The 25649-nt window shown below is 46.3% G+C and overlaps 1 protein-coding gene across 1 annotated transcript; it reads left to right on the top strand.

Annotated features, from left to right (window-relative positions):
• The first annotated feature begins 257 nt into the window (after window positions 1-257).
• HSPA2 (heat shock protein family A (Hsp70) member 2) lies at window positions 258-25649 on the top strand. The gene is made up of 2 exons (XM_073609522.1): window positions 258-1765; window positions 23022-25649. The coding sequence occupies exons 1-2, from the start codon at window positions 338-340 to the stop codon at window positions 23517-23519; spliced, it is 1926 nt and encodes a 641-aa protein (XP_073465623.1). The 5' UTR covers window positions 258-337; the 3' UTR covers window positions 23520-25649.

Genomic DNA, 25649 nt, shown 5'->3' with positions numbered 1-25649 from the left:
CTTCGCGCTTCCATTGGCTGCCTGAAATCCCAGGAGTACGCTGACCACGCCCGCCCTGGCACCGACTTCACTGCGTTGCCATGGCTTTGCGACTCCGGGCAAGGACGTCCCGTCCACAATTCTGATTGGTAGAAAGTGCCGTCCAATCGCGCTCTTGTTGGTGACAGCGGAGCCCACGGGGCCGGCCCCGCCGATAGGATAGAAGTTTTGAGCCCGCTGGCGCCGCCGACCAACGAGAGGAAAGGGCGGGGGAGTATAAAAGCCCTCACTGGCAGCACCGAGCAGCAGTCGCTGGGTAGCCTGTGAAGCGAGTGGAGACAGCTACGGAGATTTAACCATGTCTACTAGCGGTCCGGCAGTGGGCATCGACCTGGGCACCACCTACTCCTGTGTGGCGGTCTTCCAGCAAGGCAAGGTAGAGATTATTGCCAATGACCAGGGCAACCGCACCACCCCAAGCTACGTGGCCTTCACCGATACCGAGCGGCTGATAGGGGACGCGGCCAAGAACCAGGTGGCCATGAACCCCAACAACACAGTCTTCGATGCCAAGCGACTGATTGGCCGGCGTTTTGATGACCCCACCGTGCAGTCCGATATGAAGCACTGGCCCTTCACCGTGGTGAATGAAGGTGGGAAGCCCAAGTTGCAGGTGGAGTACAAGGGTGAGATAAAGACTTTCTTCCCAGAGGAGATCTCATCCATGGTCCTCAACAAGATGAAGGAGATCGCCGAGGCTTACCTGGGCTGCAAGGTCCCCAACGCCGTGGTCACAGTGCCGGCCTACTTCAACGACTCTCAGCGGCAGGCCACCAAAGACGCGGGCACCATCTCCGGCCTCAACGTGCTGCGCATCATCAACGAGCCCACCGCTGCCGCCATCGCCTACGGCCTGGACAAGAAAGGCTCTGGTGAACGTAACGTCCTCATCTTCGACCTGGGCGGCGGCACCTTCGACGTGTCCGTACTCACTATCGACGACGGCATCTTCGAGGTGAAGTCCACGGCCGGAGACACGCACCTTGGTGGCGAGGACTTTGACAACCGCATGGTCAACCACTTTGTGGACGAGTTCCGCCGCAAACACAAGAAGGACATAAGCAGCAACAAGCGGGCCCTCCGCCGCCTCCGCACTGCCTGCGAGCGAGCCAAGCGCACCCTGTCCTCCAGCACCCAGGCCAGCATTGAGATCGACTCGCTCTACGAGGGCACTGACTTCTATACATCCATTACCCGTGCCCGCTTCGAGGAGCTCAACGGTGATCTGTTCCGTGGCACACTGGAGCCCGTAGAGAAGGCGCTGCGAGACGCCAAGCTGGACAAGGCGCAGATCAACGAGATCGTCCTGGTTGGCGGCTCCACCCGCATCCCCAAGATCCAGAAGATGCTGCAGGATTTCTTCAATGGCAAGGAGCTCAATAAGAGCATCAACCCAGATGAGGCGGTGGCTTACGGGGCTGCAGTGCAGGCGGCCATCCTGACCGGGGACAAGTCGGAGAAGGTGCAGGACCTGCTGCTGCTCGATGTGGCGCCACTGTCGCTTGGCATTGAGACTGCCGGAGGGGTGATGACCGCGCTCATCAAGAGAAACACCACCATTCCCACCAAGCAGACCCAGACCTTCACCACCTACTCTGACAACCAGAACAGCGTGCTCATCCAGGTCTACGAGGGCGAGAGGTCCATGACCAAGGACAACAACCTGCTGGGGAAGTTCGACCTCACCGGGATCCCCCCAGCGCCCAGAGGGGTACCCCAGATCGAGGTAAAAGGATGGAGGGGAAAAGGCAGTACAGGGTGGGCGGGTACACTGGACCCCGCTGCATTGAATGGATTTGAATGAAAAGATTGGGGCACATACAGATCAATACAAAACAGAACGCATACAGAGATCAGTACAGATCAGAACACATACAGAGATAAAAGCACACGAAGAGATCAGTTCACATACAGAGATACAGATCAGAACATAGAGGTCGATGCAATTCAGAGCACATACAGAGAGCAATACAGATCAGAACATATAGAGGTCAATGCACATACAGGTCAATGCAATTCAGAGCACATACAGAGACCAGAGCACATGCAGATGAGTAAACATACTTGGGAGATTTATTAAAACTAGAGGGTACAAATTCGGGTGCAGCTCTGCATAGAAACCAATCAGCTTCCATGTTTTATTGTCAAAGCCTTATTGAACAAGCTGATTGGCTACTGTGCACAACCGCACCAGATTTTGCACTCTCCAGTTTTAGTAAATCAACTCCAGAGTTTGGTGCTCATGCATATCTTTGCACATACAGATCAATGCAATGCACCCTGCAGGAACATTTCATGTGAACAGCCCCTTGGAGTTTATCTTGTGCATGCATTTGGCTGTGTTGGAAAATGTAGCAGATTGCATGGCAGTGTGACTGTGAACAAGATCTACTTTGCCCATGTAGCCAACAATAATGATCTAACAGTTACTGAGCCACAATGTTGGTAGGACAATACAGGGCAAGGTGCAGTGTGAGTAAGCTCCATTTGTCACCCATGTGTGTAGATCTCAACCATTAAAATGACCAAACAGTTTGTACTGAAACACAATTTGTAGGATCCCCAAATGTCATATTTTCTGGTAAATCAACCCCATTCACATTTACTAAAGTGTGGAGTGAGTTGAAGAGGACTTGTGCTTGCTGCAAGCATCCATGGAGAACAAGAAGCTGCCTCTTTCTGCAATAGGATGTTTAAAGTCAGCACAGTCTATTTCAGCATGTCGTTACTCCAGATCTGCTTCATGTTTAGTAAATGCAGTTGGTAAGATGAGTATAACAGGCAGGGGTCCATTTACAAAGACATTGGATTTGATTTACTAAATCTGCAGAGCGCAGAATTTGGTGCAGCTCTGCACGGTAGTCAATCAGCTTCTAACTTTAGCTTGTTCAATTAGACCCCTTTCACACTGGGGCGGTTTGCAGGCGTTATTGCGCTAAAAATAGCGCCTGCAAACCGCCTCCGCTGTTTGTTCAGTGTGAAAGCCTGAGGGCTTTTACACTGAAGCGGTGCGCTGGCAGGAGAAGAAAAAATCTCCTGTCGGCCGCTTCTTTGGAGCGGTGTATTCACCGCTCCTAAACCGCTCCTGCCCATTGAAATCAATGGGACAGCGCGGCTATACCGCGGTAATACCGCGGCTATAGCCGCGCTATTTGAGGGGTTTTAACCCTTTTTCGGCCGCCAGCGGGGGGTTAAAACCGCACCGCTAGCGGCCGAATACTGCGGTAAAACAGCGCTAAATATAGCGCTGTTTTACCGCCGACGCCCCCTACCGCCCCAGTGTGAAAGGGGCCTTAAGCATCGACAATTAAACCTGAAAGCTGATTGGCTACACTAGATTTTGCACTATCCAGTTTTAGTAAATCAACTCCTCAGTGTTTTTCACCATGGTAGGATGAAAGATGCCAGCCATACACAGTTGGGTATTTTCACACAGCTTTTGGCAGCAAATCTGACACAGTAGGGCATCCTACCAATTGTAGTTCACTAAAAACTGATCATTTTGATGGTTGAAATCAATGCATGGCTGACAAGTGGGGCTCTTTCACACAGCACGTTAGTTTTAGTAAATTAACTGCACTGTCAATTTCTGCTTGCATTTTGCTGTGACTACAAGAAAATGGCACCTGGATCAGCAGACTGTAAAGCTAAAATGGTGAAAGCTGCTGAGAATTGGCTTCAGCTCGGTTCTCCACCCATTGAAGAACCCCTCCTCCCCACAATGCACTTTGCCCATGTAGGGCTTAATCATAGATGCTATTTTGCTTCGTTGTAATTAAAAATGTTAGCAGAATGCATAACAATGTGTTGTGTGACTGAGTCCACCTGTTGCCCTTTTAGCATTTTTTTTTTTTTTGGTGATCTCATGCACAGAAATAATAAAACAGCTGTTACTGAATCACCATGTTGATAGGATGTCCTGATCTGTCATTTTTGCTGCTGCACTTAAAACATCTAATCGTGAAGAAACAGCTTCTTATTTCCTGTCCATCTCCGCTTACCTCGCTCTTTAGAGTAGGGTTACTCAGCCATAGTTCCATGGATCCCTAAGGTTCCTCAGGAGGTTTCTAGGGGTCCTTTTGAGCAATGAGCAATTTCTGCTTCTTAGATAAGGTCCCATGGATGCCATTGATCCTTTTTTAGCCATCTGTAAGGGGGTAATTCTTCCCAATGACCATAAGTGTAAGGAGCGTTCTTCCCATTGACATCACACTAATCTATCATGAGTTATAGTCATTTTTAGCAGGGGTTCCCCCTGACAAGAAAGTTATTTCCAGGGTTCCTCTGTATTGAAAAGGTTGAGAGGCTGCTATAGACCCAATCTTTTTCACCTTTTGTATGATGAGAGATGAAGCTGGGTTGGATGCCGTGGTTTGTAGTTTGGCCATATTCTTCATGGGAGCGGTTTGCAGTGGTCATGTAGGAACATCATCCCCCCCAAGTAGACACAGATTGCTTCACCTAGAGGTCAACTCTAGTTTGGACAGTAACCCCATTGCATGCTGCTTGCCCTCTTAGAGCACTCCGGTTTAAAAAAAAAAAAAATAGTATACACACCTTTTACCAAGGGTCTTTGGTGCCGTCATGTGACATTGCAGCTTCTCTTCCTCTAGTGGTGGTCAGGCCTTGAATGTTGCCTGCAGAACAAGTTCCCCCATACTGAAAGATTTCCCCTCACCTCCTTGTTTCTCTGACAAATCAATTGTATTTCCAATTTCTGTACAGGAGAGACTGATCACTAAGGCCGACAGACTGAATCTTCCAAACTGGGACACAGACAGCAACAAATATCTGATAGTGGTTTGAATACTACCTCTGTACTGTGGCCCCCATACAAACTGGACAATCCACTGTGGCCAGAAACGCTGTCCCTGGATGCAAGTTGTCTATGTCCAGGGCTGGTCACAGAACCTAATCACATGTAACCACTCAAGTTATATGTGAACAGTGGCATAGATGGCCATTGATTTGTACAGGGTACAAATCCAGCCATGCAACAGTTTGTGCAGTGTGCATAGGGTGTCCCTTACTGTGCTCTGTTACTCTCCTTGGCTCCTACATTGCTGCACAGCACAGGAAGTACACTATTTTTCAGGAGGAATTCAAGACAAAAGGTACATTTTTCAGGGTACTACTAAAGTTTCCACTAACATAGCAGATCTTCACTTTTTCAGTTCCTCTTTAATGCTGGCTGCACACATATATGCAGCCACTTGATGGGTGGACCTTAATGCCGAGCGGCCTCATATATGCAGCCTTGTTTAAAAAAAAAAAACTTACCATGCTAAGAGTGTGCTCCCAGTACGTTAGCCGTTGGCTACCATAAAGCTCCTGATGCATATTTGTGATTGGGAGCTTTCCGATCATTTGACCGTTGTGATACCCAATCACAGCGGTCACATGACCCGAATGCTGGCTTCCACCTCCTGGCTTTTAGAACTCTTAGAGGGTCGGGAGGCGGTTGGCATGAAAAAGTTAAAGAATTCCAGGTATGGATATTTTAAATTTATAAACAAATATCTACCGCGCTGTCTGTAAAATAAAAAACTAAAGCAGCCAGCACAGCAGTGGATAAAGTTGCAAAAATGACAAATTGGGTGAAATGTGCAGCGCTTATGTGATCATATAAACCATAACAAATAATATGAGTACAAAAACCGTGAATGATGTGCTCAAAAATACTCCAAGCAGTCCTCTATTATGACATGTGATGTCTATAAACAGAGGAACTTGGACGTGTGATGTCCAAAAAAGAAGAAAGTCAGTGACAAGCTTCAATCATGTGTGATAATCCTCAGCCACATGTGGATATAATATAGTGACAGTCTTTAACTTCAAATATGTATGATGTAATAACAGTTGATAGTAGATCCACCACCCAAGACACCAGAAGCTGCTTACCAGAGAGATTTAACTCAAATAGATGTACAGCTAGTGAGTCAATCAAGCTTTGTGGTATAATATACCAAGGGGATCAGATGCTCTATCCAGATATGACCTCCAGATGGACCTCCGCACAGGTGTAAGGTATGGATGGACTCAGTAGATATAGGCAGTCAGCCCCATCATTAAAAAAAAGAGGAAGGCATATAGCGTAACTCCGTATGGAAATTTTAATACATGAAAAGCAAAGGAAATACACTCACGTGTTTAGCAGTAAAATCAAGCGCTTGTATAAAAGATGACAGTGGTCTCAGCATATCCTCCCGATGCATTTCGACTTAGAAGTCATCATGTGGGGTGGTGGTCACATGACCTGAATGCTGGCTTCCACCTCCTGGCTTTTAGAACTCTTATGCCGCGTACACACGGTCGGACTTTTCGTCTACAAAAGTCCGACAGCCTGTCCGACAGACTTCCTGCGGACTTTCGGCGGACTTGCAGCAGACTTTCTAACGAACGGACTTGCCTACACACGACCACACAAAAGTCCGACGGATTCGTACGTGATGACGTACACCGGACTAAAATAAGGAAGTTCATAGCCAGTAGCCAATAGCTGCCCTAGCATGGGTTTTTGTCCGTCGGACTAGCACACAGACGAGCGGATTTCGGGGTCCGTCGTAGTTACGACGTAAAGATTTGAAGCATGTTTCAAATCTAAAGTCCGTCGGATTTGAGGCTGAAAAAGTCTGCTGAAAGTCCGGAGAAGCCCACACACGATCGGATTACCAGCCAGCTTTAGTCCGTCGGCGTCCGTTGGACTTTTGTAGACGAAAAGTCCGACCGTGTGTACGCGGCATTAGAGGGTCGGGAGGCGGTAGGCATGAGAAAGTTAAAGAATTCCAGGTATGGATATTTTAAACATAGTTACAGTGGTCCAGTGTGGACCAATGTATATACCATACCTGTCCTGGAAGCTGGAAATCCCGGAAGTAAACACCACTACAGCAGCGATCTTCACTTCCTTCCGGGTCCCGTGCCGATCAGCTGGTTTGCTGCTTTATGAACATGGAAGGTCGGCCGCTCGGCACAGGTGCCATTTAGAGAATGCTTTGCGTTCTCTTAATGACTGCAAAGCATTCTCTAATTTGGATGAGGTGGGATAGTGACGTCGCACTCTCTACCTTGTTTAGTGAGAGAACAGACAAGTAGTGGAGTAGCAGTGATTTTTACCTTCCAGGGTCTCAGGCCAATCCGGACCAATGTAACAGTATAAAATACCCATACCTGGGATTCTTTTTTAATGAAACATCTATTTAGATATAAAAATATTGGTGTAAGCTGTGTTGGGTGTCCATGATAAACCCCTTATTTGTAAGTATCAGATCAGCCATACAATACAGCGCCAACAGAGCAGAGAGAAAAGGAGCTTTGTCCATATCAGCCACTTTTCCTGGGTTATTTCCCACAGAGTGCAAAAATCAATTTGGATTGGTCATTCTGGGCATCAGCTCACGTTTGTCCCTGTTATAAATCAGCCAGAACGTTATTTTTATTAGTGCAACAGATGTGAATGTTATGGCAGTGTACAGTAATAGTTCTCTGCCAAGAACAACTTGACATTTGATCAGATCCGTCTGGGTGTACAGTAGCTAGCTTTACACTTCAGTCCTCTTGCGGGGTTCCTACCCTTTTTCCCCTCCACCTCCCTGATTAAAAAAAAAGGTCCTTTACGCTTTCTTTTTGGGACTTCATCTTAAAAAGTATTAATACATTTATTTTTTTATTTTTTTTGCAGTTAAAAAGGAACTGCAGTCTGCTCACATAATCTGTAATAAACAAACATCTTTGCCATTCTGAAGCTTCCCTCCAACCACTTTACATAATTTATATATACTGTGATTCTGTACTTGCACTGTACTCTCCCCACAGAGTCTGGCTGCACCCAATTTAACTGTGGGCATCTGAAGCTGCTGCCTGTTCACTTCCTGGATTTACAGACACACAGAGGCACACCTGCTCTGCAGGTCTCATTGGCCCTCTTATGACTCATCCCCCTCCCTTCCTGGCAAACTCTCAAAAGAGAGCTGTGCATGTCATAAGCCTAGGCTTTTTTCTAGACAAGAATCCGGAAGTGGGCTATATAAGGTATTTTACTGGCAGAAAAAAAATGCTTTACTATCCAAAGTTAAAACAAGGGCAGAAGTTTTAATAGATGGAAAGTTGAAAAAAATGACTGAAGGTCCACTTTAATTACATTTGCAAAATTGACCTTTTGAGGGTTTTTTTTTTTTTTTTGGTGATGTGGAGATGTAAACCCCTGTATTGAAGAGGAATTAAACCCTCTTATGTCTTACAACTAAGAAAGGTGCCATCTTAGCCTCTGATTTGCAGTTGCCATGGTGCTGCACATATAATAAATTATGGCACTAACTAAGCATTTGATACCAGGCCTGCCATTTCAGTTGAGAGCACACATAACTGACAATTATTCTTAGCATGGCTTGAAGTAGTTCTAAGGCTCGGTTCACACTACCGCGACTTGGGATCCGACTTGTAAGCCCTCAAGTCGCCCCAGAAAGAGATTCACATTACAGTGCATGGGAGCGTCTTAATAGACACTACTGAAGTCGCTCCGACTTCAGAGCGTACTCCCTGTACTACTTGGATCCGACTTTGATCCGACTTCAGCCTGTTGACTATCATTGAAGTCGGATCGCCGTCTCGCATGATCCGACTTCGGCATGCGACTTGTGCTCAAATGATCTTGAGGGGAACTCCGCGCCAAATTTTAAATAAAAATCCGGCATGGGTTCCCCCTCCAGGGGCATACCAGGCCCTTGGGTCTGGTATGGACCTTGAGGAGAACCCCCTACGCCGAAAAAACGGCGTGGGGGGTCCCCCCCAATCCATACCAGACCCTTATCCGAGCACGCAGCCCGGCCGGACAGGAATGGGGGTGGGGACGATCGAGCGCCCCCCCCCCCTCCTTAACCGTACCAGGCCGCATGCCCTCAACATGGGGGGTTTGGTGCCTTGGGGGAGGGGGGCGCGCTGCGGCCCCCCCCACCCCAAAGCACCTTGTCCCCATGTTGATGAGGACAAGGGCCTCTTCCCGACAACCCTGGCCGTTGGTTGTCGGGGTCTGCGGGCGGGGGGCTTATCGGAATCTGGGAGCCCCCTTTAATAAGGGGGCCCCCAGATCCCGGCCCCCCACCCTATGTGAATAGGTATGGGGTACATGGTACCCCTACCCATTCACCTAGGGAAAAAAGCGTCAATAAAAAACACAGTACACAGGTATTTAAAATAATTTATTAGGCAGCTCCGGGATCTTCTTCCGACTCCGGGGGTCTCTCCGGCGTCTTCTCCCGGTGTCCGCATCTTCTGCCGGCTCCACCGCTATCTTCTGGCGCTCTTTTGCCAGCGGTGGTCCGGACCTCTGGATCATCTTCTTCCCTCTTCTCTTCCAGAGATGTTGACACGACGCTCTCCCCAGCCAGAATGGTTTCTGTGCGCTCTGCAAGGGACTTATATAGGCCGTGACCCCGCCCCCTTATGCCGTCACAGTCCCTGGGCATGCTGGGTCTGTGACGTTTTAGGAGGCGTGGTCACCGGGTGATGACCACGCCCCCTTATGACGGCACAGCCCCAGCATGCCCTGGGACAGTGACCTCATAAGGGGGCGGGGTCACCACCTATATAAGTCCGTTGCGGAGCGTTCAGAGACCATTCCAGCTGGAGAGAGCGTCGTGTCAACATCTTTGGAAGAAAAGAAGAAGGCAGAAGTCCGGACCACCGCTAGCAATTGAGCTGCAGAAGATAGCGGAGGAGCCGGCAGAAGATGCGGACACCGGGAGGAGACGGCGGAGAGACCCCCGAAGTCGGAAGAGGACCCCCGAAGTCGGAAGAAGATCCCGGAGCTGCCTAATAAATTATTTTAAAAAACCTGTGTACTGTTTGTTTTATTGACGCTTTTTTCCCCTAGGTGAATGGGTAGGGGTACCATGTACCCCATACTCATTCACATAGGGTGGGGGGCCGGGATCTGGGGGCCCCCTTATTAAAGGGGGCTCCCAGATTCCGATAAGCCCCCCGCCCGCAGACCCCGACAACCAACGGCCAGGGTTGTCGGGAAGAGGCCCTTGTCCTCATCAACATGGGGACAAGGTGCTTTGGGGTGGGGGGGGCCGCAGCGCGCCCCCCTCCCCCAAGGCACCAACCCCCCCATGTTGAGGGCATGCGGCCTGGTACGGCTCAGGAGGGGGGGGGGGGCGCTCGCTCGTCCCCACCCCCATTCTTGTCCGGCCGGGCTGCGTGCTCGGATAAGGGTCTGGTATGGATTGGGGGGACCCCCCACGCCGTCCTTTCGGCGTAGGGGGGTTCCCCTCAAGATCCATACCGGACCCAAGGGCCTGGTATGCCCCTGGGGGGGGAACCCATGCCGGATTTTTATTTAAAATTTGGCGCGGAGTTCCCCCTAAAGATTCATACCAAACACAGTGGCGGGGATCCAAGTCGGATCTCCGTTCATTGAAAGTCGGATCCACAAGTCGTGTTGAAGTCGGGTTAAAGTCGCGTTGCAAAGTCGCGTTGAAGTCGTGTTGCCCCTGTGTGAATCGAGCCGAAAGGTTAGAGGTTTATTTACCTTCATGCATTCTATGCAAGAAGGTAAAAAAACTTTCTGTGATCCCTCCATCCAGCGATGTTCACAATAGCCTCGGCTGTCCCGGGACTCTCCCTCCTCATTGACTGAGACAGCAGCAGGAGCTCCCAGTGCTGTCAATCAAAACCAGTGAGCCAATGAGGAGAGAGTGGGGGCGGGCTGAGCCGCAGCTCTGTGTCCTCTAGACGCATAGCGCAGTGGCTCTGGAGTGAGCACACATCGGTGGCCCTAGGGCAAGTGGCTTTCTCTGGGGGTAGGGTACTGCTCGAGGAGGGGCCTGGCGCACCAGCAAATGACCTGAAAAGGGAGGATTGGAGCTGTTTATAACAAAGCTTTAAAGCGGGATTCCGTCCAAAAAAAAAAAATTTTAAGTCAGCAGTTACTAACACTGTAGCTGCTGACTTTAAATAAGTACTTACCTGTCCTCGGCTCTCGGGTCCCGGCACCGCCATCCTAGGTAAGGGAAACAGGCAGTGGAGCGTGAGCGGTGCAGCGCTCCGTTCTGTGAATGGCCCCATGGTGTTCTGGGAACACACAGTTCCCAGAAGACAACGGGGCTGCTCACCGAGGAGCAGAACACACCGTGGAAGAGGCAGATTAGGAAGACTGCCTAGCAACAAGGGTTTAGGTAAGTTGAAATTTTTTTTTTTCCCAAATGATTTTTTTTTTTTTTTTTAGGGTGGCCCTCCACTTTAATAACACTTTATATGTACCTGTTTTGGGAAACCTTTATGGCTCAATCACACAATACGTGCATGGAAACTGATGAGAAAATTGACATCAGTTTCCTTCAGTTTTCATGCGCGTCAGTTATGTGCCCTATTCACACCAATGTCGATGTCATGTCAGTTTTTTTTCCCCTGCAGAAAAAATCCGCATATGATGCCAGCATTGTTATGAACAGGACACATAGAGAACAATTTTTGTGTGCCCTTGCAGACCGCGTACTGAAAAACTGACGTGTCTGCACCATGGTGTAACGAGGCCTTAAAGTGGTCCTAAACTCTGGTTCAAATTTTTTTTTTTTTTTTTGTCCAAGCTTAATTGAACAAGCTGAAGTTATAAGCTGATTAGCTACCATGCACAACTGCACTAGATTTTGCACTCTCAAATTTTAGTAAATCAACCCCCTTGTCTCTTCTGCATTAAAGTTACCTATCTGCCCCTGTACAGTGAGCTGTGCATGTGCAGCTCGCTGTAGAAATTTTGGCAATGCTGAAGCCTACTGAACCTCTGCGCATGCATGTGGGATGACATCATATCAGCCCGGCCGATAAAAGCGTCTGGCGATCGATACACCGAAGCTTGTCAGCAGCTGGCGGAGCTCCAGGACACTGCATTTATGAAGCCAAGGTGAGTATGGTTCCTCTTTTGTATTCTCAACTTAAAGAGGATGTAAACCTGAATCATGAAATTTTGACCTAGGCACATATACAGTTGTGCTCGTAAGTTTACGTACCCTGGCAGAATTTATGATTTCTTGGCCATTTTTCAGAGAATATGAATGATAACACAACTTTTCTTTCGCTCATGGTTAGTGTTTGGCTGAAGCCATTTATTATCAATCAACTGTTTACTCTTTTTAAATCATAATGACCACAAACTACCCAAATGGCCCTGATCAAAAATTTAACATACCCTGGTTCTTAATACCATGTATTGCCCCCTTTAACATCAATAATAGCTTTAAGTCTTTTGTGGTGTTTGGATGAGGCTCTTTATCTTCTCAGATGGTAAAGCTGCCCATTCCTCTTAGGGAAAAAAGCCTCCAGATCCTGTAAATTCTTGGGCTGTCTTGCATGAACTGCATGTTTGAGATCTCCCCAGAGTGGGTCAATGATATTGAAGTCAGGAGACTGAGATGGCCACTTCAGAACCTTCACTTTATTCTGCTGTAGCCAATGACAGGTTGACTTGGCCTTGTGTTTTGGATCATTGTCATGTTGGAATGTCCAAGTACGTCCCATGCTCAGCTTCCTGGCTGATGAATGCAAATGTTCCTTAATTTGGACCAAATTTCCTGTGCCTTTGTAGCTCACACATCCCCAAAACATCAGCAATCCACCTCCGTGTTTCACAGTAGGAATGGTGTACCTTTCATCATAGGCCTTGTTGACTCCTCTCCAAATGTCATGTTTATGGTTGTGGCCAAAAAGCTCAATTTTGGTCTCATCACTCCAAATGACTGTGCCAGAAGGTTTGAGGCTTGTCTCTGTGCCATTTGGGGTATTGTTAGTGGGATACTTTGTGGCATTTGCGTAGTAATGGCTTTCTTCCGGGGACTCGACCATGCAGCCCATCTTTCTTCAAGTGCCTCCTTATTTGCATCTTGAAACACCTACACACCTGTTTTCAGAGAGTCCTGTATTTCACCTGAAGAAGTTTTGTGGATTTTTCTTTGCATCCCGAACAATTTTCCTGGCAGTTGTGAAAGAACAAATCAGCGCAATAAAACAACCCCTGTTGACATAAAAGCAGCTGAACACCAAGGGTCAGCTTTCAAATCCCTGAGACAAAAATGTAAAAAAACAATAGTGCAGCACTAAAATAATAAAATCACATAAAATAAATAATCAAAATGAAAAACGCCCATAAGTTATAATAAAGAGCAATCGGTGAGATCTTCAGTAGTGAGCCGATAAATCATGCAAGTGACTTCGTGGGTAAAAAACCTCCCACCAGTGGTTGAAATGGCTGCTCACCTCACAGAATGGACCCTTTAATTATGGAGGGTCAGACACGCTTTCCCACACAGGGAGTATACAAGGTAACACGTCCAAAGTAATCCTGTTAAAGTAGCACAGTGCTGAATAGGTAAAAATGCCCTGGTCATGAAGGGGGGTAAATCATCTAGAGCTGAAGTGGTTAAAGTCCAAACTTTGTGGCTGATAGGTGCTGACCTTAGGTGAGCACAGCCAAACCACACATGTGAAAGGAATCAGGGCAGAGGAACACTTCAGTAAGGAGGATAGAGATCAGTGTCTGACTTCCCTCCCAGTAGAATTATTGGACTATCAGCCAGTGTGTTATCATTCATATTCTCTGAAAAAATGGCCAAGAAATCATAAATTATGCCAGGGTATGTAAACGTATGATTACAACTGTATCTGTATTGTTTACTTATCTCTCTAAGTGCAGTGTCTTTCTGCTGTTTCGTTCTTCTGTAATCAGCATGATAACTTCTGACAAGTTTTCTGACAACCGAGATAAAACCAGCCTAAAATTTCTGTCGGGGTGGGTGCTATAGATTGGCAGAGAGTTTGTCCTGTCGCAGCACAGCTCTGCACATTCCTTCCTTCCTCTGCCTATGTGGGGGTGGGGGGGTGCCTTTCCTCCAATCAGCTGTCACACGGTGTATTCTAAGAATTCACTCCTACAGCTGAATGAGGAAGTAAAAATTTGAACACAATGTTAGAATACAGCAAGCTGAAGATAGCAGATATACATATAAAACGTACGTAGGGAGATTTGTTTCATCTGTGTATTATCTGGGGCTGTTCACTTCACTGGGTTTATGTGAGGGTCTACATCCACTTTAAGAAAGTACCTTCTGTTGCTCTCCAAATTCCTCTCTGTGATCCGACCTTCTGTTAGAGGGTGGCTATGTTCATTCTTCATGATTCCACAATGTGTGGGAACATAGCCACCCCTCTTACTCACTCCAGAGTTAGTCCACAGTCCATGGGATTCGTTGTACATACAGCAATGCATATGACTGCAACTAACATGTATTGCTTGTTCTGCACAAACAGAAGTGAGGGGTAAAAGAGGTTTGGAAGCTCAGGATGTGCTACAAGGAGATAGAAAAGACCAGAGTAAGAAATTATTTTATGAAAAATAGATTACAGGGCCATTAAAGCAGATCTTCACTGCATCTGAGCACCACAAACTAAAAACACTATTTAATTAATTTTTAATATTCAAAGGAAACTCCTCCATCCATGTCTCCATACTTTATTTTGCAAGGAGAAATCACTTTGAAAAACAACCCCTTAGCACAGTGATGGCGACCTTGGCACCACAGATGTTTTGGAACTACATTTCCCATGATGCTCATCATGCACTCTGCAGTGTAGTTGAGCATCATGGGAAATGTAGTTCCAAAAGATCTGGGGTGCCAAGGTTTGCCATCACTGCTGTAGCAGTTCTGCCTGTGGCCATCTTGAGTAAGGGCAAATAATTCATGTAGCATTCACTTCCTGGAATCCATCTGCCCTTAGCTCAGGCATGCAGGAGGGCGTGGAAGAGAAAAGCTGCGCTATATAAAAATGCAGATCAGCGGTGAATTGTGTGTTTGGATCACTGAAGTACAGTTCAAACGTATGACACCCAAGTGAGCTAATTCTAAACCGTGCCACCACCTAATAAAAGACTCGCTTACCAGATGGTAAGCAAGAGGGAGCGGATGGCTAAAACCCAGCCAAGACCTTTAGTACACCGGCAGAAGCGTCTGGATCGGGGCAGTCACTGACTTGGATCTGTGCTCCAATTTCTTCCACGGCGTGGGTGACCCATAGACCTCTGAGGCACTATACGCTAGAATTAAAGATGTGGAGTTGATGGAGAAGATGACGGCCGGGATGCAGGACAGGTTGGATGCTCATGACAAAGTATGGGAGCTGTGGCACCCGAACACACAATGCACCGCTGATCTGCATTTTTATATAGCGCAGCTTTTCTCTTCCATATACTACGTGCACTATTGCTGTGTGCTGCTGCTTCTGTTTTTGGGACTTTTTTCTTATTTGTGATTAATATCACTTAATTTCAAAAAGATTGTTATGTATACTTGAGCGCGTGTTTGTTTTTTTTTGTTTTTTTCCCCCTTTTTATGCAGGAGGGTGTACTTAGCTGAGAAAACCCCTGCTGAAGAATCCTGAGCTGTGAATGTGATATACTTTCCTATCTATTTACTAATGCTAACAGCATGAGGTTTAAAATCAATGTTGATTGGGAGAGTGAAGGTTCGCTTTAAGTAGTGGATGCGTATGGATTATTTTCTGAGCATAGATGTTAAAAGAAGTTGTAAAGGCAGAAGGGTTGTGTTCTTTCTTTTCTTTTCTTTTTTTCTTTTTTCCTTTTTCCTTTTCTTTTCTTTTCTTTCTTTCCATTCTGACTGCACAGATAGAGAATAATATTTTCTGCCTTAGCAGTGCAGTTGTATCAACCGAAAAAAAGAGAATAAAATTTGGGCTGAAGTTTATTCATTGCAGGTATTTATCCTGTAATCACAGTGGTTCACATGACCTGATACACAATTTTATTTTTTTTTTTACACAGCGTTTTACATGTACAGTCCCTGCCCTCAAGGAGCTTACAATCTACAGTCCCTAGCTGACATGTATACATACATATTTGGGTTTGTTTAGACAGGAGCCAATTAACCTAACAGCAAAAAAATATATGTGAAAGAAAGATAAGCTGAAGCTGCAGGGAGGAAGCTACCATGGTCTAATTGGTATTAGGGGAGCTTAATTGGATAAGTAAATTGTATTTATGCTCCTAATTATATTTTGGCTATTATATGAGAATGCCACTTTAATACGAGGTTTGTCTGGTTTATGTTTTAGGTATTTTTTTTTTTCTTTTTCTATTTCATAATTTTTAATTTTTATAGTTAAACAAAAACCTATGTCAGCTAAATTACTAAATATCAAAAATTATTTGATTATAACCTAACAGCATGTCTTTGGAGTGTGGTAGGAAACTCATACAAAGAACATGCAGACTGTACCATAAAACAGGATTCAAACCGGGGACCCCAGTGCTGCAAGGAAAAGTGACAACCTCTAAGTCGGTGTGCAAGGGAAATCTGTGACTTTTATTTTATTGCCTATAGGAGACGGTCATGGGGGTATTGGTACCCTGAATGAATCGGATTTCTAGTTCCCCTGTGACTGTACCGGATTCCCCTCTCTGCGTCACACGCTGTCATGTACTGTCATCCCCATCAGTCTTATCACCTGCTCTGATATCTGTTGCTAGAACACAGTTTATTTTACAGTGTACACTTGAGCGGTGAACATTACATTTGTATGAAGGAAGATTCCTAACACAGACTATGACTAATAGGGATGGAGCTTGTCAATCCTAGAGCACATTTCATTCAATGTAGTCATACATGCAGCTCTCTAGTTACTGAATAGAGTAAAAGCCAAAAGTACCTTACATTGAGGTTGGGTTCACATATACATGAATTGCAATTCGCATGACATCCGCGTATGACTGGCTCTCAATGGAGCTGGTTCACATATGTCCGGGGCGACCACAGTCCGCATTCAAAAAGGGTCCTGTGCGCCTTTGGGTCTGATTCAGGCAATGCATACTAGCCCATTATGCTTTTACTTTGCAGGGGGAAAAAAGTAAAGCCCATCAGGGTTTGTTACCTCTTTAAGGCAGACTTCAGAAAGATAACGCATGCAAGATTTTAAGAATTTCTGCGTGAATTGCACTTTTTTTTTTTTTTTTTTTTTCTCTGAAAGCTGTGCATTTTTACCACATACTCGGATGCGGTAGAATATCGCTTAGTAAATTGTGCCCATAATCTCTATTCTCTGCATAAGTGCTAGGGGAGGAGAAACTGCAGCACACTGGTCCTCGCTGTGCATGGGGGAGGGGGGGGGTCAAGGACAAGTCTGATCATTGGAGAAGGGCAGGCTGGGTTCTCAGCACAGCTAGAAAACTGACCACTGTGTACTCTCATGCCTAGTGTGGACAGTTTTTAATAAGAAAGCGGAGGGACTGGCAAGAACACCAGGGATTTCACACAAATGAAGCAATACAAAGATAGAACAGGAGACTTTTTCATACAAGTACATGGTACAGCAGGCAGATATTCTTTGAACGTCCACTAAGTAGTGACAATTTAGCTGAACTCTGGTGATCTGAATACAGATCATCTGATGTCTGTCCTGGGTACAGAGGTAAAAGTGGCGATACACTGTAAGATTTCACCCGATTGCCCCATCCATGCTGAACAGTGTGGATTGACAAATGTCTCCTTCCGGTTATTCTAATCGTAGCCGCTGTCAGAATGCTCAAGCAGCAGCTCATTTGACTGAATGCAGCTGCCGTTCTGCCAACATTTTTCCTCTCGCCTCCTTTGATTTTCATATAGAAGAATAGAGGACGGAGGGGGGCCACCTACAGCTTGAATTGTCAGGTTCATCGGGAAGCTGCTGAAATTTGCTTTGTGTATGGTCAGCTTCAGATCTTCCAACGTTGCCAGCCCGACCTTCCATGCCTTACTAAATCTGACGGTCTACTCAGTGATGAACGAGAGAATAGGAAGGAATAGTGCGATTTAATGACATGGGTGAGCCAGACTTCCTGACAGACACAATGAAGCCGCTCTGCCATTTTTACATAATAAAAACCTCCTGCCCAATCCACGGTGTGATACAATCTGGCCAGACTGCAGTGTGCTATCCGTTTCCTTTACAAAAAATATGAAACAAAGTGTGCCAACACATCTGGAAAGCTCTAATCAAAGCAGAGTACAGTGTGTCCGGCCAAAATATTTTGCCTTTGGATTGTGGGGGAGGATTAGAACCCCTGGAAGTATTTTACTGCTATCTGGGCCTCTGTTAGAAATTTATACTCCCCATCACAGTGACCGCTGCATCCCTAGACGAGAAGAATGCCCCGTTCACATGTGTGACGTGTTCATGCTCCTGTTTTTTGCGTGACTGAATAGGGCAGCCCTTCCCTGCACGCAACAAACGCGCTAGAGTAAAACTGCACACTTTTTTATTTTTTTTGGGCGGTGAGCTGTGCGTGTTTTTTGCACCACGCAGTTTTCCACGTTTAGAAGAAATGAGCACGATGGGCGTTCTGTCTGTCAGTAAATTTTGTAACTAAGTAATTTTTCGCCTTCACTGATGTGCGCTGATGAGGCGGCACTGATAGGCTGAACTGGTGGGCATTGAGGAGGTGGCACTTATGGGCACTGATGAGGAGGCACTAATATGCCGCACTGATAGGCAGCATTGATGGGTGGCACTGACATTGCTAATGAGCACTGATTGATGGGCACTGATTGCTAGTAATGGTGGGCACTGGTGACACTGTATTGCTATATTGTGATCAGTGCTCTGATTACATTCCTAGATGTACCGCTGCGTGAAGATACCGCTGATCGGCTCTCCTCACCACACACTCTTTCAGTGTGAGGTGAGGAGAGCCGATTACTGTCATCTCCGTGTTTACATGTGACCGGCTGTGATTGGACGCAGCTAGGGCTGCAACTAACGATTATTTTCATAATCGATTAATCGGCCGATTATTTTTTCGATTAATCGGATAAAATCATTAAAAAAAAAAAAACCAGTTTATTTAAAATAATAATGACAAAACTGAGTGTTACACTCAAACTGCATCACAACATAACTATTAAAGTAAATTCCTCATTGATTACTGACAATGCAGCGAGGGGGCCGGCCCTGAATGGGAGAGGGGGGGGACCGTACTGGAGGGTTGGAGGGAGTTAGCTAGTTTGGAGACCAAGCGTTCGAGGGAGTAGGTTGGGAGGGAGTTTGGAAGAGAGGCATGTGGGAGAGGAACCGGACCAGAGGGGGTTGCAATAGAAAGGGAGCTTGGTTGGACAAAGAACCAGACCCAAAAGGGGGGAGTGGGCTGGGGCAAGGGAGCGGACCATAGCGGGCTGGAGGAAACGGGCCGGAGTGTGGGAAGGAGTGATGGTGGCTCCAGACCAGAGTGTGGGTGGGATAGGTCTCTGCATTTCTCAAACTGACACCAATGATGGGGTACTATCCCCCCAGGAACAGCAATGATGGGGCACTATTCCCCCCCCCCAGGAACACCAATGGTGGGGCACTATTCCCCCCCCACCCCCAGGAACACCAATGGTGGGGCACTATTCCCCCCCACCCCCAGGAACACCAATGATGGGGCACTATTCCCCCCCCCCAGGAACACCAATAATGGGGCACGATCCCCCCCCCCCAGGAACACCAATGATGGGGCACTATCCCCCCCTAGGAACACCAATGGTGGGGCACTATCCCCCCCCCCCCCCCCAGGAACACCAATGATGGGGCACTATCCCCCCCTAGGAACACCAATGGTGGGGCACTATTCCCCCCCACCCCCACCCCCAGGAACACCAATGGTGGGGCACTATTCCCCCCCACCCCCAGGAACACCAATGATGGGGCACTATTTCCCCCACCCCCAGGAACACCAATGATGGGGCACTATTTCCCCCCCCCCCCGGCACACCAATGATGGGGCACTATCCCCCCCCCCCAGGCACACCAATGATGGGGCACTATCCCCCCAGCATCAGCAATGATGGGGCACTACCTACCCCCCCCCCCAGGAGCAGCAATGGTGGGGCAATGCTGGGACACTATCCCCCCCCCCCCTCCCCCGGGAACACCCGTGATGGGGCACTTGTCCTCCCATAAATACTAAGATGATGAGCAAGCTGCTACCTTATCGCAGCTCAGCGCTCACGTGACCGGCTGCTTCTCTCCTCTCTCTCTCTTCTCGCTTGAGGCAGCAAAGCGAGCGTGGCTGAGAATACCGGGCTGACGTCAGCAGAGAGGAGGAGAGAGGCGGACGTGTCACATGAGAGCCGCTTACGAGATGTATACAGCGGCGCCGGCTTTTTACACAGGGGAATGTAACACTCGGACGGAGGCGGGTCTGAAAGGCAGGGAAGATGGTGCGTGCCGTTCGCAGACCAACTAATCGATAACGAAAATCGTTGACAACGATTTTCATTATCAATTATTATCGATTTTATCGATTAATCGTTTCAGCCCTAGACGCAGCCAATCACATGATTAAAGAGCCGCGGCTCTTTACAGAGATCGGGGTTGCGCCGTGTCCTAGCAACATGGCACAGCCATGATCGCCATGCTGTGCGCCTGTTCAGGGCCGCCGTCATGACGTCGTCCTAGAACGAGAGCCGCACCTGCCCCGCCGTCATTTGCGGGCGGCAAGCAGTTAAAGAGGAAGTAAACCCTGATGGGTTTTACTTCCTTTCTTTTACCCTGCCAATTAAAAGCATAATGTGCTAGTATGCATCGCATACTAGCACATTATGTGACACCTGCAAACGAAGCCCGCGCTGTCGCCGCTGGTGGCCGCATCCATCTTCGCCCCCCTCTTCCTTCCGGGGCTGTGGACTCTGGCTCAGTGACTGGCTGGAGCCGCTGATCACGGCACTTGCTCCTGAAGAAACCGCAGGGGGGGGGGGGGGTTCTTCACGGCGCATGCATGCAGTATACAGTTAATATGACACTACCTGCCTGGAGTTTGCATGTTCTCCCTGTGCCTGCGTGGGTTTCCTCCGAGTACTCCGGTTTCCTCCCACACTCCAAAGACATGCTGGTAGGTTAATTGGATCCTGTCTAAATTATCCCTAGTATATATGAATGTGAGTTAAGGACCTTAGATTGTAAGCTCCTTGAGGGTGTAGGGACTGATGTGAATGTATAATGTATATGTAAAGCGCTGCGTAAATTGACGGCGCTATATAAGTACCTAAAATAAACAAATAAATAAATAATATCTCTCAAACGGCACGCAGCAAAGTTAGAAAAGAGTGAGCAGCGTATGCATTTCTGACAAAAGTCCTACCTATGTGCTGGTGTAAATGGTTTAGGTTTTAAATCTATCCCAAACAATCAAAGGCCACCAATTACATTCATAAATATGTGTAGATTTATATATCATTAAGAATAACTCCACATAAAATACATACAACTAAATTCAGCAGGGCAAACCAGGGAGAGGGCTAAAGCATGAGATTGAGCTGAACATTCTTAAAGTGATAATAAACTATCAGCTAGTGGAAAAGAAAGTAAATAAAAAAAAACTTTAAAGTGATCACATTGCCTTTGTTAGCAGAATAAGAGCTGGGGGTGGAGAAACAGCAGTACACTGATCTTCCCAGTAAATGGCTGTGCGGTGGGGTGTAGCAAAAGTCAGATCATGGGAGGAGAGCAGGCTGAGTTTCCAGCACAGCTAGAGAACTAACAATGCTGTGCTCTCCTCCTGATTAGTGTGGTCAGTTTTTAATAGGAAAGCAGAGAGACTGACAGGAACACCAGGGGTTTCACACAGGAAGCAATACAAAGAGAACAGGATACTTTCACATACAAGTACATGGTACAGCAGGCACATATCAGAAGTATGAAATGTTGGGTTTACATATTAAAGTCTTCATTCACACGGGCCTGTGTGTATTTTCTGCACTGAATGCAGGCTATTCGTGGCAGAGCTAGCAGAAAATCCTGCATAAAATGCTTGCCTTTAGATATGTACAGCAATTGCTCTTCCATTTTTCTAATGGCTTAGGCCTTGTTCACACGGTTAAAGATACCCCTATAGCATGAACAGGCTTTTTTTTTTTTTTTTTTTTTTTTTTTTTTTTTTTGGCAATGCCTCTAACTTCCAGGTGTTGAATGTAGGCAGCCCATGGAATCTATGAATACACAGACACAGCTGCTCATTCCTAAAGTGATGAGTGAGCGGCCCTGAATACGGACAGTGTGTTTTGGGGGGGGGGGGGTGCTCGCCTTCATGTTTGTCACATTAGGATCAGGAGGATGTCAGGAGGCAGCCAATATGGACATCTACTGAGTCTTATATCTTCTGGGAGTTTAACTTTAAAGTGGTAAATTACAGAAATGAAATATAAACAAAGCATATCCCCCTATTATGTGTACTTGTCTCAATCCAGAGCACTAAGTGTAATTTCTGTCTGCTACCTCATTCCTCTGCTATCAGCATGAATTTCTTCTGACAAGTTTTCCTGACTCCAAGAAAAAAATGGTGACAGAGGAGGGATTTCCAGCAGATTGACAGCCTCAGCTCTGTTCCTGTGAGTTGTGTGGAAGGGGGTGTGTCCCTTACCTCCAGTCAGCTGTCAGAGCTCTCCTTGCTGAACTCTAGTGTGTAACTTGAACTCTCTGCCCCCTGCTTTCTGACAGCTCGGACAAGCTTTATATACTCTAGACTTTGTAGAGAAGAGAATACTGCAAATAAACAGGTACTACTTATGTAGGAAGATTTATTTACTCTCTGTGTATCACCTGAGGCCAGTCACTTCACTGGGTATATGTGAGGGTTTAATTTCTTTAATGGAATTCTGTCATGAGAGAAACAATAGATACCTATGCTGACCTCTCCTGAAAATTCTAGATGCTTAGCTGTTATACTGACTGTCTTGCTCAAGTTTTTTGAGGCACTGACCAGAAACGCACCCTGTCTTTCTAGATTTTGATGCTTGTTCCAGGTCAATGACAAAGAAAGTATTGAAGCAAGTTGTTTAGAATAACAGCCAGGTAAATGGCATTTTCAGAAGGAGGGTAGCATCTATATGGTTTTCATGTTAAGTTTACTTTTATGGTCCGTATTTGATTCTAACACTAACACTTGCGCTTGCTTTGCCTTTTTGAAGGTAACTTTTGACATTGATGCGAATGGTATACTGAACGTGACAGCAGCGGACAAGAGCACAGGCAAAGAAAACAAAATCACCATCACCAATGACAAAGGCCGGCTGAGCAAAGATGACATTGACCGCATGGTGAATGAGGCTGAGCAGTACAAGGTGGAAGATGAGGCAAACCGTGATAGGGTGGGTGCTAAGAACGGGTTAGAGTCTTACGTCTACCAAGTCAAGCAGACCATAGAAGATGAGAAGCTGAAGGGTAAGTTGAGCGACCAGGACAAAGAGAAGATTTTGTCCAAGTGCAAATCCGTCCTTGATTGGCTAGACAAGAACCAGATGGCTGAGAAAGAGGAGTTTGAGCATCAGCAAAAAGAATTGGAGAAAGTATGCAATCCAATCATTACCAAGCTTTACCAGGGAGGAGCCCCTAATCCAGGAGCCACTGGTGGAGGAGGAGGAGCAGGTAAAGGAGCAGGAGGACCCACCATTGAAGAAGTAGACTAGGTTGCCTGAGGACTGTACAGTACTGGCAGGGGTTGCAATCAGAAATACAAGTGATATATGCATATAGATTACATTTATTTGTGTATTAATGTTTGCCTTGTAGACAGTCCAGTACATGTTCCTTTTTAAATTAGTTCAGATTTAAGGTGAGAAGTTAATACTTTCATTGCTGGAAGGAGTTGCCAAAGCCCGTTTGCCTTTTTAATGTTTACTATAGTGTGAGAGCTGTTGGTTATACAGTTCTTTTGGATGAAGGTTGATCATTACTGACAGGTCCTTTGAGGGGTTTAAGTTGCTCAAAGCAAACCTGTCTGAAAATGCAAAACTAAGAATTCTGCCTTTTGACTAGAAGATGAAAGACCGACACCTGTATGAAGGCACATATAGCGCAGCTATGTTTGACCTTCTCATGCTAGTTTCTGGACGGTCTCTGGTGTTGGTAAAGAATTATCAACCTGGATGTCAGAAGTCCCGACTTTCTAAGTTTGGACCAGGGATCCAGAACAATCCACATGATTGCAACCTAGGCAGCATTTTCAGGAGGAGGCTTAAGCTATGGTGGTCTTCATTTTCCCCCTGCACTTGGAGGCTCCCAAGTATTCTTTGTCACTATGGTGGTGTTTTACCAAAACTGGAGAATGCTAAACCTGGTGCAGCTGTGCATGGTATCCAATCAGCTTCTTACTTCAACTTCAATTAAGCTTTGGCAAAAATCCTGGATGCTGATTTGTTTCTATGCACAGCTGCACCAGATTTTGCACTCTCCAGTTTTAGTAAATCAACCCCTATGGCCTCTACCTCCATAGCTTCAGAGATGTGCCCTTCACTCAAAGCTAGGCTTTGGCCATCCGCCATCTCACTATCCCCCGAGTTTTTTTTGTTTAAGATTAATATACTGTAGCTTCAGGAGTCTGGGGCTTTGATGTCAAATTGAGGACATATGGGGCTTATTTACCTAAGCTGGAGAGTGCAAAATCAGGCTCTCTTCTGCATAAAAACCAATCGGCTTCAAACCTCAGCTTGTTTAATTAAGCTTTGGCTATAAAACTTGAAAGCTGATTGTTTTCTATGCAAAAGTGAGCCTAATGTTGCACCCTCAATCATTTATTAAATAAACCCCATAGTGACATAGCATCTGAGATACACTAGGGATTTCAGGTCAGTAAAGCATTGTTCACATGGGTGGTTTTTCTAAACCTACTCTGAAAAGCATTGCACAGTGGATCCCTTTTCAGAGATGGTTTAGAGCCGGTTTACAGACCTTCAGGATGCTATACTGCCACCTCCTTTTTTACTGTTCTTAGGTGGTTTTAAAATTGAAATGCTGCACTGCAAGCCAAGTGTTTGCCATTTTGGTTGCTGCTCAATCTCATTGATTTCAATGGACACTCCTGGCAAGCGGTGCCACCAGCCAAGCGTGACATGGTGTATAAAGTTTGCCACGAAAATGTGTTTGAATACTTGCTGCTGCCTGGTCAGCTTATAGGTTTAAGGGTATAAAATCGACCCCTTTGAACGAGACCTACATGTAGTACCGGGCACCTTGTCAAGCCTACCCTAAGACATGATTCTTTTAACTTTACATTTTCAGAAAGGCTGAGATCACTTTAAATATACCAACTTGGAAGTTTTTACCTGTGAGGTCTAGTTGAAAAACCAATAAGTCTTGAGGATGCCTGCATTTTTATAGGGAATATTCTCAGTATAGCCTAATGCATTAAACACACAGCAGTCACAGCATTGCTGATCAGTTTTATCCTCATCCCCTCTGAGTTTTCAGTTGGTGTAGAATAATTTTAGTAATACACACCCTGGTGTCTTTGTTCATATACATGTTTCAGTCTCCATGAAATGGTATGATGTCAAAGACCTGACAGCAGCCATTTTGTTCATTTTGTTGATTTGGAATAATTTTATTGAAGGATGTAACCTTGCAGGCAGAATTCCCAGTGTGATCTTCCTACAGGAGAGATGCCGGCTTTTGCTTTCTGCAGAGGGAGTTTGGACTATGGGTGTAATGGGCTTAGATTCCTGCCTGCTCCACTTTTCTGCTGGAAAACACATTTCTATGTTCTTTGTTACATGTTAAAATTTCTAATGTTCTATTCAATAAATATATTTTCTTCAGCA

This window comes from Aquarana catesbeiana, linkage group LG13, assembly GCF_042186555.1.
Source record: "Aquarana catesbeiana isolate 2022-GZ linkage group LG13, ASM4218655v1, whole genome shotgun sequence".
Taxonomy (NCBI): domain Eukaryota; kingdom Metazoa; phylum Chordata; class Amphibia; order Anura; family Ranidae; genus Aquarana; species Aquarana catesbeiana.
Note: the sequence above shows the minus strand (reverse complement) of the source record. Positions and strands in the feature narration are given on the sequence as shown.